The sequence below is a fragment of the Carassius gibelio genome, chromosome A12 (assembly GCF_023724105.1).
Source record: "Carassius gibelio isolate Cgi1373 ecotype wild population from Czech Republic chromosome A12, carGib1.2-hapl.c, whole genome shotgun sequence".
In the NCBI taxonomy this organism is placed as follows: Eukaryota; Metazoa; Chordata; class Actinopteri; order Cypriniformes; family Cyprinidae; genus Carassius; species Carassius gibelio.
The window spans coordinates 25,752,433-25,768,252 of NC_068382.1; the positions used below are offsets into that span (position 1 = coordinate 25,752,433).

The 15,820-nt window shown below is 44.0% G+C and overlaps 2 protein-coding genes across 7 annotated transcripts in view; one reads left to right on the forward strand and one right to left on the reverse strand.

Annotated features, from left to right (window-relative positions):
- Positions 1-538: 538 nt before the first annotated feature.
- LOC128025602 (filaggrin-2-like) lies at positions 539-4,237 on the reverse strand. Of its 5 annotated transcripts, none has more exons than XM_052612092.1 (8): positions 4,079-4,237; positions 3,455-3,524; positions 3,191-3,274; positions 1,862-2,980; positions 1,573-1,774; positions 1,370-1,445; positions 992-1,085; positions 539-869 (listed from the first exon to the last, which is right to left on the reverse strand). In XM_052612092.1, exons 1-8 carry the CDS (start codon positions 4,235-4,237, stop codon positions 664-666), a joined length of 2,010 nt encoding a protein of 669 aa, XP_052468052.1. In that variant the 3' UTR covers positions 539-663. The 5 variants fall into 5 exon arrangements, with proteins under 5 accessions (XP_052468052.1, XP_052468048.1, XP_052468049.1 ...); XM_052612088.1 differs by having other exon boundaries at positions 3,023-3,361; positions 3,425-3,524; XM_052612089.1 differs by having other exon boundaries at positions 1,862-3,274.
- A 161-nt stretch (positions 4,238-4,398) lies between these two features.
- Positions 4,399-15,820, forward strand: part of LOC128025604 (poly(ADP-ribose) glycohydrolase) — an 18,816-nt gene continuing 7,394 nt past the window's right edge. For both annotated transcript variants that reach the window (XM_052612093.1, XM_052612094.1), the window contains exons 1-12: positions 4,399-4,461; positions 4,553-4,638; positions 4,716-5,060; positions 6,260-6,410; positions 7,636-7,764; positions 8,242-8,313; positions 8,724-8,795; positions 12,003-12,095; positions 14,811-14,965; positions 15,243-15,322; positions 15,411-15,471; positions 15,560-15,635. In XM_052612093.1, coding sequence (XP_052468053.1) covers positions 4,604-4,638; positions 4,716-5,060; positions 6,260-6,410; positions 7,636-7,764; positions 8,242-8,313; positions 8,724-8,795; positions 12,003-12,095; positions 14,811-14,965; positions 15,243-15,322; positions 15,411-15,471; positions 15,560-15,635 — 1,269 coding nt within the window. In that variant the 5' untranslated portion in view covers positions 4,399-4,461; positions 4,553-4,603. The remainder of the gene's footprint in view (positions 4,462-4,552; positions 4,639-4,715; positions 5,061-6,259; positions 6,411-7,635; positions 7,765-8,241; positions 8,314-8,723; positions 8,796-12,002; positions 12,096-14,810; positions 14,966-15,242; positions 15,323-15,410; positions 15,472-15,559; positions 15,636-15,820) is intronic.

Genomic DNA, 15,820 nt, shown 5'->3' on the forward strand with positions numbered 1-15,820 from the left:
ACATGCGTTAATTAGTATCTCGCTGACGGCGCTCTTTCTCTTTTGAAATGTTTCTCACAAATTAGAAGAAAAAACGCAGAAATGTATGAAATAATACTGACTTAAACTTCTTGGAGTAAAAATATTCAAATTCTAATTATTCATTCTTTGAACGCACTTCAAACTACATATTTTATATACATTTCATATACTTTTATTTATGCTGACATAATTAATGTTTTTAAATCGTCAAGTTAAAAATATACAAATATTACGCGCAGTCAAATGAGTGAAAACGTGAACGTGTAAACTCATGTTAGTAATAATTCATGTAATATAATAATGATCAGTCTATCAGCGACGGAGATTGTGACTGATGTCATACAGTAGTATTGTCAATAACTTCAATACAAACCTTGTTGACATTGGTGACAAATGATGGATTTATGCAATTCATTGATCATGTTAATTTAATTTATAGAACTGCAATCTCCATCGTTGTAAAGAAAAACAAACAACATTACAAACGGTTAATGAATATCCAAATGAAAATTAGTCGTTTGACAGATGCATTTGCAGAAACTTTATTAAAATGACATCTAATGCGCAATCATCCATCAAAAAGACTAACCATAGTTTGATTTATTATCAGGAATCAAATGCATGCTAGAGATCAGTCATGTTTCACATGTGTTTAGACACAATCTCGTGTGAGCGTCGCTGGAACATCGCAGACACGTCCATCAGGAGCTTCTCCTCGTCGACGGGCTCCTCTGGGAAAACTGAGACACGACGAAGAACATCCTTCTTCAGCTCCTTCAGGAACACCGTCTTCAGCTCGATCAGTGCTTTAGCCAGAGCCTTCATCACGTCTGGAGACGCCTGGCCTTCTGTGACCAGACAATTTCAATAAAATACAACCGAGCACAACAGTGGTTTACAGCAGCATAAATCAGTGCAAACATGACATGAACAGGAGAAACTCAAAGTGCCATGTGTCTGATCTCTGTACCTCGAGCTGATGTCAGCGTCTGAGAAACCAGTCGTCTACAGGTCTGATCCACCTGATGAAGAACGCTGGACGCACAGAGCCGTCTGTCAGCCTCCTAAAACAGAGAGACAGGGGAAGGAGATCAGTGAGAGGACCATCGGCTCACATTTCTATCCTGCTTCACTGGAATGAGTGTCTTCTCAATGTCACAAGATTTTTTACAAAACTGACCCAAAGCACAAAACAGAACTGAAATCACTGTGTGATGCAGCAGTGTCTGAATCATTCACTGTTTAATGGTGACTGTTAATGCATGAATGCGTAAATCCAACAAAGCAAAGCTGTGGTCAGAGGTTATGATGGATCTGATTATGTGAATAAAGCCTGAAGGACTGTGACCTTCTGCTGCGACTCGTCCTGGACCGGGCTCAGAGGGTTTTCCAGCGCAGACACCAGCAAGTCCATCAGCTTCTGTCTTCAGGAGAAAGAAAGAGGAATTCATTTACTAACAGAAAGATTGAAATATGATCTGAGCTGCAGAAAAACAGCACAAACGTCACATCAGCAGGTCAGATGGACGTCTCTGTGTGTGTTTGACCTACATGTGTCCATCTGCGATGTCTTCTGTGCTGTCCAGTGTCAGGCTCTGTTGCTCCCAGGGGTTTCTGATCTCGTTCGGAGGCTCCATTCGCTCACACATCTGCAGCAGAACTTCATCAGGAACAGGCTGAGGTCTGCACCGGTTCCTCTGGAGACACACGTGCAGCGGACACTGGAGAAACACCTGACAGAAACCCACGCCATCTGTCCTCCAGAACAAACACCATCAGAACGTCAGCGCTTGAACTGTGTTAACATGATTCAGCTCAGAAACACACAAACTGCACATACACTTCCTGGCCAGCTGCTGGATCTGGTATCTCATGCTCTGGTAGTAGAAGTTATCGTCCAGCAGAACCACGAGCGGCTGCGAGTGTGTGTGTGTGTGTGTGTGACAGACGCTCTGCTGCTGCTGCATCCGATCAAACCTCATCCAGACTCCATCAGACTCAGAGAGTGTGTGAGTCTGACCGGAGGGTGTGTGAGTCTGACCGGAGAGTGTGTGAGTCTGACCGGAGAGTGTGTGAGTCTGACCGGAGAGTGTGTGAGTCTGATCAGAGAGTGTGTGAGTCTGATCAGAGAGTGTGTGAGTCTGACCGGAGAGTGTGTGAGTCTGATCAGAGAGTGTGTGAGTCTGACCGGAGAGTGTGTGAGTCTGACCGGAGAGTGTGTGAGTCTGACCGGAGAGTGTGTGAGTCTGATCACAGAGTGTGTGAGTCTGACCGGAGAGTGTGTGAGTCTGACCGGAGAGTGTGTGAGTCTGACCGGAGAGTGTGTGAGTCTGACCGGAGAGTGTGTGAGTCTGACCGGAGAGTGTGTGAGTCTGAATCTGATCGGAGAGTGTGTGAGTCTGAATCTGATCGGAGAGTAAGTGAGTCTGACCGGAGAGTGTGTGAGTCTGAATCTGATCGGAGAGTGTGTGAGTATGATCGGAGAGTGTGTGAGTCTGACCGGAGAGTGTGTGAGTCTGATCACAGAGTGTGTGAGTCTGACCGGAGAGTGTGTGAGTCTGACCGGAGAGTGTGTGAGCCTGATCGGAGAGTGTGTGAGTCTGATCGGAGAGTGTGTGAGTCTGACCGGAGAGTGTGTGAGTCTGATCACAGAGTGTGTGAGTCTGACCGGAGAGTGTGTGAGTCTGACCGGAGAGTGTGTGAGTCTGATCGGAGAGTGTGTGAGTCTGACCGGAGAGTGTGTGAGTCTGATCGGAGAGTGTGTGAATCTGATCGGAGAGTGTGTGAGTCTGATCGGAGAGTGTGTGAGTCTGACCGGAGAGTGTGTGAGTCTGAATCTGATCGGAGAGTGTGTGAGTCTGATCGGAGAGTGTGTGAGTCTGAATCTGATCGGAGAGTGTGTGAGTCTGACCGGAGAGTGTGTGAGTCTGAATCTGATCGGAGAGTGTGTGAGACTGATCTGAGAGTGTGTGAGTCTGACCAGAGAGTGTGTGAGTCTGACCGGAGAGTGTGTGAGTCTGACCGGAGAGTGTGTGAGTCTGACCGGAGAGTGTGTGAGTCTGACCGGAGAGTGTGTGAGTCTGACCGGAGAGTGTGTGAGTCTGATCACAGAGTGTGTGAGTCTGACCGGAGAGTGTGTGAGTCTGATCGGAGAGTGTGTGAGTCTGACCGGAGAGTGTGTGAGTCTGACCGGAGAGTGTGTGAGTCTGACCGGAGAGTGTGTGAGTCTGATCGGAGAGTGTGTGAGTCTGATCGGAGAGTGTGTGAGTCTGAATCTGACCGGAGAGTGTGTGAGTCTGACCGGAGAGTGTGTGAGTCTGAATCTGATCGGAGAGTGTGTGAGTCTGACCGGAGAGTGTGTGAGTCTGACCGGAGAGTGTGTGAGTCTGACCGGAGAGTGTGCGAGTCTGACCGGAGAGTGTGTGAGTCTGACCGGAAAGAGTCTGATGAAGGAATCTCTCCACACACATTATAACCGTCTTCCTGTGCCACTTCCATTCAGACTGAAAAACAAAACACACAAGTGCTGTAGATAAAAGGCAGGCAGTGTTGAATGAGCCGTTCACACAAACACAGCAGACTACAGTTATCTAGACACAATATTAAAAAATGTTGGAAGAGATATCATATGAAAACAGTTCAGCTTCTGTTTTGTTCCTTTGATAGCTGTTTTTGAACACAACAACACAATCTGTGTGAACTAACCCTAGCAGAGCGATCCAGGAACAATTATTACTGATCACTGGGCCATAAAGACTCCTCATGCCAGTGTTTTCCAGAATTGATGTGCTCAGATCAACAAGGCAAGGCAAGGAAAGTTTATTTATATTGCACATTTCATACACAATGGTAATTCAAAGTGCTTTACATTAAAGAAAGTAAAAATCATTAAGAAAAATAATTTCAAAAATAAAACAAGCAATTTAAAAACTTCTCTCTCACAAACACACGTGCTGTAACTACACACAGTTTTCACATGTATGGGCTGCTATCCAGCATCACAGCACACTGTAAATAGAGACACAATAAAATGATTATAAAAAGATCAAAGACAAACCTCCTGCCAGTCGCGCGCCGGTATCAGCTCGTCATATGTCACGAGAAGCGTCCTCCATCCGCGCGTCTGTGCGCGACCCCGCAGCTCCCGCGCCAGGCGGGTCTTACCGGCCGCCGGTAACCCGCACAGAACGCAGAGACACGCAGCAGCGGGAGACATACGGAGACAGAGCGCGTTCAGTCGACGTCACACGTTTCTGACCTGCGCTTCAGATGAACCCACAGAACCCGCCCACTCGCCGAATACCGGTCGCTCATTGGCTCCTGGAGTTTTACGTAATGAAAACAGGAAGTGTATTTCGTGCACTTCAGCACCCGCGCCGAAACTCTCCGTTAAAACTTTAACTGGGAAATTGACAGTAACGCAGAGACTGCTGTAAAATAGTAACTTGAACACGTGATTGTCGTTTACAGTATTATTATCTGTTGTACATTCATAAACTTGATCCTCACCAGTGCATTGTATTGTATTCAGGTGTAAGATCTTCATCTCTGAGACTGTGAGGAGCGCGTGCATGTGTCGGTGATGTCAGACTGTGAGCCGCTCAGGAAGCGCTGGAGGTAAAACCACTTCGATCCGAGCATTACTGAGTGTGTTGTAACTACTGGCGATTGATCATAGCATTTCTATTTAACAGGACTGAAGATGCAGAAGAACCACAGGAATCAGCTCCTCCGTGCTCAGATCATCCTGAAGCTCCAGCTGAGCAGAGGAACCCACCGAAGAGATGCAGCCGGACTCTGGATGACTGGCTGCTGAAGAAGCCCGCAGTGACCCAGAGAAGCTCTCATCATCATCATCATCATACCGAACCTGAGGGGTCCGAGGAGAATTCACGGAAGCAGGAGTGTCCGGAGAGCACGTTAACCTCGGAGAAGAACTCCGTGACCGAACCCAGACGAACCGGTTCTGCTCCGAACACAGGGACGCGCAGAATCACAAACTTCTTCACTGAAGCTCCAGGGAAAGTCGCGTGCAGAAGGTGGGCATCGCAATATTTCTTTATTAGAAAACAGATGCGTCCATCCAGCTGCTGTGAAGGTGAATGCGCATGCGCTCAACGCGAATCGGGTGTGGCCTAAGGCACGTCACATAATTAATTTTCATGACCTGATGAATCTGGTACCGCCCCGAGCCGCTAAAAAGCCACATTTGCTTGTATACATAGTTTTAGGCATAATAATTATACTTTTATGAGAACAGTGCTAGAGTGGGTTTGTGGAAAATTAAGTTTTCTATTTATATTTTTGTATCCCTGTCAAGCAACTACTAAAATATTCAGACTTCGCTTATTAGATGTGTCCTTATTAGATGTTAAAGTGTCCTCTGAACTTAAACATCCTGGAAATGTAATCACCTGCGGTTCAGCATTAATATCTGCTCTGATGCGGAAAGTGGAAGTGAAGGAAACAAAAGTGATTTCTGGTTCGCTCCCGAGAGCACAGTGTTCTGTTCAGAGTGACAGGATGAGAGTCGGTCCCTGGGCTCAAACCTGCTTCATCTGTCGCTCGCGCTGTTCATCTTCTGTCCTCTCACGCTCCTGAGAGCCGCTGTGGTTCATATCTACCTTTCAGATTCTGCTTTAGTGCTCTGATCAGGTCAGGACGACTGCTGATGTTGTTGCAGAACATGACTGAGTTCTGTGGGATGATGAAGATGTGGAGGATCAAGTCCTCACTGCAGAACACAAGATCCAGATCCACCTTCCCCACCTTACATATACCTAACCCTACCCATCTCCCAGAGCTCCACCCCTAAACCTAAGAGGCTCCACCCCCTATATGTCCAACCACGCCCCCTGTATCTTGTGTTCTGCAGTGAGGGGCTGCTGGAGGAACTGCTCCTTTCTCAGAGGTTTTCTCAGATCTTCTGCGTGAGTTTGACAAGTAACGAGTTAAAGCTGCTGTAGCCACTGCTAATATAACCTGACAGGTGTGACTGAGAAACTACACCTGAGAAGCCTCCTCAGCCAATCAGAAACTCTCTGTGTGTGCAAGTCATTTTCAGGGTGGACTTGGCTTTTTTAGTCCAGTCTAAGTTGCTTTGCTCTTCTAAGTCAGTTTTTTTTCTGGTCAAACTAGGAGATCCACTGTCAAACCAGCAAAAATACCACACACACAAACTGAAACTACGCTGACGGACATGATTTTTTCCTCCTCATCCCTGATGCACTCATTACAGGGCAGCAGCGGCAGCAGGGGCTGATGGGAAGGCGTTCAGCGATGATGTCACTGGGCTGGGTGTTCCTGACAGTGACCTGCGGAGGGCGCCGGTGTGCAGCGGCCCGTTACCTGCTCTGAAACCCTCCGACAGACACACGGTCCTGATCCAGGTGAGTGTCAGACCCAACATCAGGGCTGTCACTGCTTTCATAAATGGAAAATATGTTTAAATCAAAGCTTAACAGGAATGAAATATCACTGATGAATAAGTGGAACACATTTGATGAAAGGGACAAACACATGGAAAAATCTAGTTGACAATTATTAAACAAAGTGAAAACCAACAAAAGGAGAAAAGCAACAGGTAAAGTAGATATGATCAGCTTCCAGTGAACGTGTGTAATCTCAGGTGCTGCACACTGCTCCGGGTGTGTGTGTGTGTGTGTGTTCACGGAGTGTGTGTGTGTGTGTTCACAGTGTGTGTGTGTGTGTGTGTTCACGGAGTGTGTGTGTGTGTGTTCACGGTGTGTGTGTGTGTGTGTTCACAGTGTGTGTGTGTGTTCACGGTGTGTGTGTGTGTGTGTTCACGGTGTGTGTGTGTGTGTGTGTTCACAGTGTGTGTGTGTGTTCACGGAGTGTGTGTGTGTTCATGGTGTGTGTGTGTGTGTGTTCACAGTGTGTGTGTGTGTGTGTGTGTTCACGGAGTGTGTGTGTGTTCACGGAGTGTGTGTGTGTTCACGGTGTGTGTGTGTTCACGGTGTGTGTGTGTGTGTGTGTTCACAGTGTGTGTGTGTTCACGGTGTGTGTGTGTTCACAGTGTGTGTGTGTGTTCACGGTGTGTGTGTGTGTGTGTGTTCACGGTGTGTGTGTTCACAGTGTGTGTGTGTGTGTGTGTGTGTGTGTTCACGGTGTGTGTGTGTGTGTTCACGGTGTGTGTGTGTGTGTGTTCACGGTGTGTGTGTGTTCACGGTGTGTGTGTGTGTGTTTGTGTTCACAGTGTGTGTGTGTGTTTGTGTTCACAGTGTGTGTGTGTGTGTTTGTGTTCACAGTGTGTGTGTGTGTGTGTGTGTGTTTGTGTTCACAGTGTGTGTGTGTGTTTGTGTTCACAGTGTGTTTGTGTTCACAGTGTGTGTGTGTGTGTTTGTGTTCACAGTGTGTGTTTGTGTTCACATGTGTGTGTGTGTGTGTGTGTGTTCGCACTGTGGAAGGGTTAAATGCAGAGCATGAACTCTGAGTATGGGTCACGTACTTTGCTGTATGTCACATCACTTTTTCTTTATTGTGATGTTAGCTGCACAATTTATTGTTTGATACAAATATTATCATAGAGTATCTAGTATTTCTGTGATTCGAGGCTGAATCGGTGACATCTGACGGTCTGTATTTGTTGGTCAGACTGATCTGATGCTGACCGGTGAAGCTCCAGAGCCACATCTATCTCCAGATCAGCTGCAGGACCGCTGGGACGACACACACGTCAAACTACCCTGCTCCACACACAACCTGTTCCCCACGGACCGCACGGTGACACACACACACACACACACACACACACGTCAAACTACCCTGCTCCACACACAACTTGTTCCCCACGGACCGCACGGTGACACACACACACACACACACACACACACACACGTCAAACTACCCTGCTCCACACACAACCTGTTCCCCACGGACCGCACGGTGACACACACACACACACACACACACACACACACACGTCAAACTACCCTGCTCCACACACAACCTGTTCCCCACGGACCGCACGGTGACACACACACACACACACACACACGTCAAACTACCCTGCTCCACACACAACCTGTTCCCCTCGGACCGCACGGTGACACACACACACACACACACACACACACACACACACACACGCACTGATACACACACAGGAGTCACAGGGCTGTGATGTTTCTGTACTAACAGGATGTAGATCTGTTATCCGCTGTATTCTGTGTGTGATGGTGTGTGTTTGAATGTTTCCAGACCGTCCAGAGCCGATGGGATTTGATCCGTAAAGCACTGAGTGTCTCGTTCAGCTCTGCTCATGATGTGAAGGTGATCTCCTGATGAATTACACACATCGTTGCTTGACTGAGTGTGTTCATTCTGAGTCAGTGTGTGCACAGATAAAGGTAGAATTTGAGGTGCTCTCAGACATGAATTAAATATGACACAACATTTATTTGGAGACACGGTTTCTGGAAAAAATGATTCATACTTTTTAAAATAAATTCTACAAATGCAAAATGTTCTGGGTTAATCAGTCATGACCTCATTAAGGTAATTGATGAATAAAAGAAGGAAAGGTGTGTTGTAGTTTTCTGTTTTGTCCAGCGGATGGCAGCAAACATCAGTGTTTGAGGAATGAAAGCCAAACTCACTGCAGATCACTAGACTGAAAACACAGCTGCTGCTTACTGTGACATTTATTTCAACAACTGAACTATTGTCTAAATATTCTCTAGGATGCCATAATGAAATATAATACAGGCCAAGCGAAGGGATGGAGCTTCACAGCACTACATGTGTACTGTAAGGTAAAGACACACACACACACAGGCACACGCTCACACATCAACACACACACACACACACACACACACACACACTGATCCATTAGTGCTCCCTGTTAATGAAGCACTGCATCCTAATTAAACTCATTTGGACAGTTATTGGTGTAAACACGTTCATTACGCTGTCTTCGGTCATGTGACTCTCCTCCCGCTAGCATCGCTAAATATGAGCATCTCGTTATTGATTTGATGTTATTTATGGTACAAGCTGTCATAAACACTTTGTTTTCCTTTGAATTGTAACGACCCATCAATCAATACTTTTAATTAATTAACCCAAAGAGGCAATGCAGAAATATTGCAGAGAAATCAATACTAACACAACAGGATGAAGAACAGGAAGTTCAGAGGCTTTGTGGCACCTGCAGGTTTCTCTTTAATCGAGCCACTCATTAATGAATGAATGTAATGTTGGATTATGTGCTTTAATCGTGTCATAAGCGTAAATCAAATTACCATATGGTTTTTATTTTTGACATGGAGATGTGATTTAGAAGAGTTTTATGCATCACTTGCACTTGTTCCCCTTCAGTAAGTGCTGTGTTCATGTTTCATGTTCAGTTCTCTGAATTACATCTAAACTCACTGTCGTTCAATAAATCCCACAGCGCTGAGACTTCACAAATTCACTCCCTGGATTTTACATGATTTTATACTGTATTGTACATATAGTGAATTGGATGGAGATTCTTAAGTGCAGAAAATACTGATATCCTTTGGGAAACAAGTTAAATAATTAATAAGATATATGTTAATGATTATATCTTGCAAAGGTTCACTTGAAATGTTTTTGAATTGACAGCTGAACTGAAGAAGTAATATGGTTCTTCATGACCATTTTCCACCGTCTCTGACCTTTAGAAATGAGTGACATTTAAATTAATGCTCAGGGATACTAGTATCTGTCTGCTTCCTCTTTAATCCATCACCTGATCACTCGATGGGCGTCGCTGACCGCTGGATGTGGGCGGGCATATGCTAATGAGCTCAGGATGTCAATATTGTGCTGATTAGTTTCAGTAAATTAGAGATATGAGAGTCTCTACTGTATATTTTCAGAGACCAATTAACTTTATTTTAAATCTAAATATTTTTTTATCTTTTAACCTCTTAAAAAGAGGAAATATCCAGATGTCAAAGGAAAGACAGCAGTGAAATATACATGAAGCCAATTTAAGCTCTTATAAGCACAGGATGGCTGTTCTGTCAGAATCTGATAAATATCATGTGGGCTGTCCTCCTTTAGTTTATATTCGTTATTATGTTTCTGTTTTCATTGGTTAACCCTAACCTGCCAATCCTGATGTGAACCTCAGCGGTGGTTCGTTAATGATGTTTGTTCGAGCAGTAACAAGAGTTTCTTTACTCAGGTGTTTTATGAAAGGAATGTGTCGCTTTAGACGGTGATTGTGAAGACATGTGATGTATTTTGATTGACAGTTTCAGTTTGATGGATGGGAGGAGTGGGCGGGGCTGCATGTGTTTGATTGACAGCATCTGATTGTTTGGTTTCTCTGAACATCGCAGAGAATCAGACGCACTGTACAGCATGTTGATTGCGTTATGAACAGAACTGACGAATCCCGGTGACATCAGAGAGTGAAGGATCAGCTGTGTGTCTGATGTTGTGTAGATTGTGTGTGTTTTGTTGATTTGAAGTCTCAGCTGGCTGCTGTCCTGCTCTGCGGTTTTACGATATCACCGTTATTTATGACCTTCCTCTGCTCTTCTTTTCTGGTTGTCGTACAAATGTGTCCCGAGCTGGACCCGTTTGAGAACACCCGTCCTCATCTGCATTTGTTCCAGGATGTGTTTTAATCAGACGAGAAACCTCAGAGACCTTGATGAAATTGTCCTTTAGATTGATCATCCTGACACTGTCCTCGTAAATAAGAGCAGCGTTACTCTCATCTATGATAGACTGACACCGTGTGTGTGTGTGTGTGAGAGAGAGAGAGAGAGAGAGAGAGTGTGTGTGTGTGTGAGAGAGAGAGAGAGAGAGAGAGAGAGAGTGTGTGTGTGCGTGTGTGTGTTTGTGTGAGAGAGAGAGTGTGTGTGTGTGTGTGTGTGCGTGTACTTGTTTTTCTATTCTGGTGGGGACTTAAACCTGAATACACACAGACTCATGGGGACTCGTGTCACGGTGGGGACCTAAATTGAGGTCCCCACGGGTAAACAAGCTAATAAATTACACAGAATGAAGTTTCTTGAAAATCTAAAAATGCAGAAAGTTTCCTGTGAGGGTTAGGTTTAGGGGTAAGGTTGGTGTAGGGCGATAGAAATACAGTCTGTACAGTATAAAAACCATTACGCCTATGGAGAGTCCCCACAAGGATAGTGTGTGTGTGTGTGTGTGTGAGAGAGAGAGAGAGAGAGAGAGAGAGAGAGTGTGTGTGAGTGTGTGTGTGTCTATGTGTGTGAGTGTGTGTGTGTGTGTGTCTATGTGTGTGTGTGTGTGTGTGTGTCTATGTGTGTGAGTGTGTGTGTGTGTGTGTCTATGTGTGTGTGTGTGTGTGTGTCATAAACTGCTGATTGGCCGTCTGAGTCTGGAGAGCGATGGACCCGCTGCTGGAGTGATTTTATGGGTGCTTGTTTTCCTGTTTCTGATGGTTTGGTCGGACAGCTCTGAGGAGCGTCTGCATTTCTTCTGCTCGTTAGTGTCAAACTGTAAAAGCTCTGAACGTCCGTCTTGACAAAATGAATTTCAGCTTGTCATGGTTTGTCTGTAAATGAGAGTAAAAATGCAGATGAGGTGTTTGTGTCTGCAGAGCAGGAAAGATCAGTCTCTGATCGGAAATAAAAATTCTCTTGATTGACCAGCTGTGTCTTTCTTCGTCTTTGTGTGATTCTCTGGTGTTTGAGGGCCATGAACTAGAATCAGCAGAAGCTGTGAAACAGACTGATTACTGAACTTACACTAGACCACAGAATGCATCTCAATTCAGTTATGTTTGTGTTGAGCTATTGTACTTTCTAGCTTCACATAGTTTTTCTTCTAAAATGAGACGTGTGTGACTGGGAATCAGTGAGGAGTCTTTGACAGACAGGAGAGATGAGGATCTGTGAGGAATTGATAAGACCTTCTTCACGTGTTTAACGTGTCTGTTTGCTCCATGACACTCGTTCAACAGAAAGAGACCTAACACTGTGTGTGTGTGTGTGTGTGTGCAGCGTCTGCAGGCGTCTGAAGCTCAGCAGATGTTTGGAGAGCTGCTTCCAGAGATGGCACAGCTGGCATTGAGAGCACCACGCCTCCTCACACAGGTACAGGACCTCAGTGAAACCTGCACCGTTCATCCCACTTGTGTTCTCTATTCGTTCTCTATTTCACCTCTGTCTATTTTTCTCTGTTTTTTGGTCTCTCTTTTTGTTAATTGCTGTTTTTTGTTCAGAGTTTCCTGCTGTGCTGTTTAACCAGCAAGAGTGTTGATTACGCTCTCGTCTCGGAGTTTATCTAGTTTCCTTCTATTCAGCCTCCACCAGTGTTTAATTTGAACCGGATCCTGTTCCGGAAATTTTCAGATTTTGGATTTCTGCATTCCGGTGATTGTTTTTAAGGATCCGGCATTAGTGCGTGCGTGCCTCTGAGAGCGAGCGCAGGTTTGTGTATTTGGAAGTTATGTATTGGTCCTCAACAGTCAGCTTTCTTAAGTTCAACCTCGCTCTCATCGATTGCTGCTTACTGTGTTGTGAGCAGCAGAACGTTTGGAGAGAGTGTAATAAAACCAGAAATAATACCAAAGAAAGTGAAATATTCTAATGTATAAACTCTATAAACATAGCCATACGTTAGTATTACTCAGTGTTAAAACAAATCATATAAATGTAACTGTATTCAGAACAGAACAAGCATTAAATAAAAATATATTAATCTGAAGAAACTAAACCAAATCGAAACTAAAGTACCAGTGTTAATTGGGCTCACGTACCTCTCATTCCTAATGTTTCTATATTTGCAATATATTTGAATGGAACTATTATTTAATATGTAGAGGCTTTGCACTTAGAAATATCCTTTTCACATGAGCAAAAATGTGCTTGGCATACAAACTGGACCAGTTATACCACAGATTATTTCAATTTACCAGCGTAACCTCTTTTATTTTTTGGCTGACTCGGTTTTATTTTGATAATGAACAGACTACAATGTCAAGTTTGAGTTGGGAATATGTGGTGTGTGTCTGTGTATACATAACCATATACATTTTCCTAAAATCATCTTGGCGACCCATGTTTGACCCAGGGTTTGAAGCAGTGCGCTAGTTACTGTAGGTTAGGATGCTCTCCTATAATTGTGGCATCCCCGTTTAGTGATGTCATTGAATGCTCCAGGAATATTTGGTGTAATAGAATATGTTGACATGATTTAATGTTCCAAAAACATGATTTATCAAATACTGTACATTATTGTAGGTCCTCTATGCCCCGCCTCCCTCAAACAAAGCCCCTCCTTCTGACAAGCGCAGTCTGCTCTGATTGGCCAGCTGACCCAGTGCATTGTGATTGGCCGAACACTGCAAGCACTCGTCGGAAATGTAACGCCCCTTTCCATAATCACGAGCTTCATCTTTCAAAATAAATGTAAAGACAGTTGATAATGTTCTTAATTTTCCCATCAGTTCAAGCTGAAAGAGGAACAGAGTCGAGACACACACAGTGATGAAGCTCGTGTGTGTTTGGAGAACACAAGACACGGACGGTTAAGACAAGTCCACTGTGTGACCCTCTCTCTCTCTCACACACACACACACACAAACATGCATGCAACACACTCTAGTTCTCTCGGTTTCTCTTCTGTTTGCTCAAATAATGTTTCCTGCTTTGCTCTCCAGTCTCTTCTGAGGAGTTTAGTTGTTTTGGGCTCAGTAGTGACTGATGTGTTTCCACTCAGAAAGTTTTCCCAGCCTGTTCCCCAGCGTTCAGTAGTTAGTTACAGTGATTTGTGTGATTTAGACTCTTCTGTATTGGTGAAGAACACAATCTCTGCTCAGCAGTCAGATGTCCGTCAGACTCCTGAACAAGGCCACATCTGCAGATGAAGTGTTTTGTAACTGAACGAGCACCTCGTGACTACACCACGTTATGTTCCAGAAGCTGCAAAAGACAAGAGCGCAAGTGGAATGAACAAAACATGTAACATTCATTTTTAAGTAAATATAATGGGCGATATATTGCATCACCAAAAATGATGGAGGTCATATTGTGTTATAAGTGACTCATAACAGTTATTACAGAAATATGATGAATTTGTCAATAAACATCAGAACTTCTGCTACAGTACATCTCGACTTGAATGAAGTGAATTAAAACCAAACTCTTTAGTTTGTGTTGGTTAGTTAAGTTGTGAAAATATCAGATGGGATTTACTCGCTGGACACTAACTAGTAGTTTAATTCCTGTTTGTGGAGTTTACTCATCAGTGCTTTAGGTTATGTTTTGTTATTATGGCCATCTCCATTAGTGTTAAAATGCTTTAAAATAACTTGATGTACTCTTTTTGCTTTCACTTAATGAATGTTTGATTAGATTTGACTTTACATAAAAAGACACAGTACTCGTACTTTAACTTCAGTTAAATTTCTCTGTACCTTTTTACACTCTGATATGAAGTGAAGATAATATTTATATACTCCAAGAATACTGAACCAATGAACTGAAGTACAGCAACAGACTAAAAGACATTGTGTTGCTTGTATTATGGTCTTGATTATTACTTTCTTCAAAAGGCTTATCTGTCATTTCATTTGGTCTTTGTTAATTTATTTGTTTTATTATTTCTGTTTTATGTGTCAATGGTTAGATTTTTTATGTACAGCACTTTGGTCAGTCTGTTCTTTTATAAATAAATGAAACCTTGCTGTCCACCTTTGCTAACGAATCTCAGTAAAGTCGAGAGCATTTTCAGCCTGTGGAGGCATTTTGATGTTTTTGTTGATGAAATCAGTCTGAATCAGTGTATTTCTCTGTGTGTGTGTTCAGCCGATCCCGCTGTTGAGGACGCAGTGCTGTCGATCTCTCACGCTGTCTCAGGAGCAGGTCTCCTGTCTGCTGGCAAACGCTTTCTTCTGCACCTTTCCTCGACGAAACTCTCACCGGACGGAGTTCAGCAACTATCCTGACATCAACTTCAGCAGGTGCCACATAAAGCACATTGCATGCATACGAGAGTCAAACACTATCAGTCCTGAGTGAAGATTACACAACTACTTAATAACGAATAACTTAACAAATACATACATGTGTGACGTGATGAGACATGAGGTCAGGGTTTGACAGAAATCAGTCCAGTATTTTCTGTGAATGCAGAGGTTTGACGTCATTGATTGGAGCTCGTCTGTGTCGAAACACACAAACAGTGACTTGGACTGTCATTTATGAATATGAGATATTAGTCCAGTCTGTGTTTTGTAGGTTGTTTGAAGGTTCATCTCAGAGTAAGCAGGAGAAACTCAAAACGCTCCTGTGGTACTTTAGACGGATCACGCAGCAGAGTGAGTTGGGCTTCTCTGCACATCACACACTCGTTTATTAATGAATCGATCGAATTATGCTGTTTGTTGTGTGTTTTGTTGATCCGAGGGCCGACCGGTCTCATAACATACACCAGACAGTGTCTGCAGCGTTTGCCCTCGTGGTCCAGGTGAGACCGAGCGATCTTCACACACTCCACAGAGCTTTATTCCCACAGGCCCATGTCTAACAAACACTCTTCTTCATTTGGTCTTTAGCTCAGAAAAGCAGTTCAGCAAGCTCCGCATCAGCTGTGAGGGAACCATAGAAGAGCAGGGCTACGGCATGCTGCAGGTGAAAACAAGACGTCATATACTCTAGAAAATGAAGACCATTCACTTTGCATTGTCACATCAATTTCATTACCTTTATTACTGTAATGCAGAAAAGAAATTCTATTCTAGTTAATTTTATGCATTTTTATTATTCTCATTTTTCTGAGTACTGCTTCTTCACTTTGATGCTGAGGCTCTCTGGGA

What these genes read in the sequence shown, in the direction of transcription:
- LOC128025602 (XM_052612088.1), bottom strand. Translation starts at nt 4,237, where the DNA reads ATGTCTCCCGCTGCTGCGTGTCTCTGCGTTCTGTGCGGGTTACCGGCG. An exon ending in CGGCGCGCGACTGGCAGGAG is followed by an intron (nt 3,525 to 4,078) that starts GTTTGTCTTTGA and finishes TTTGTTTTTCAG; the next exon opens with TCTGAATGGAAGTGGCACAG. An exon ending in GACGCTGACATCAGCTCGAG is followed by an intron (nt 870 to 991) that starts GTACAGAGATCA and finishes GTCTGGTCACAG; the next exon opens with AAGGCCAGGCGTCTCCAGAC.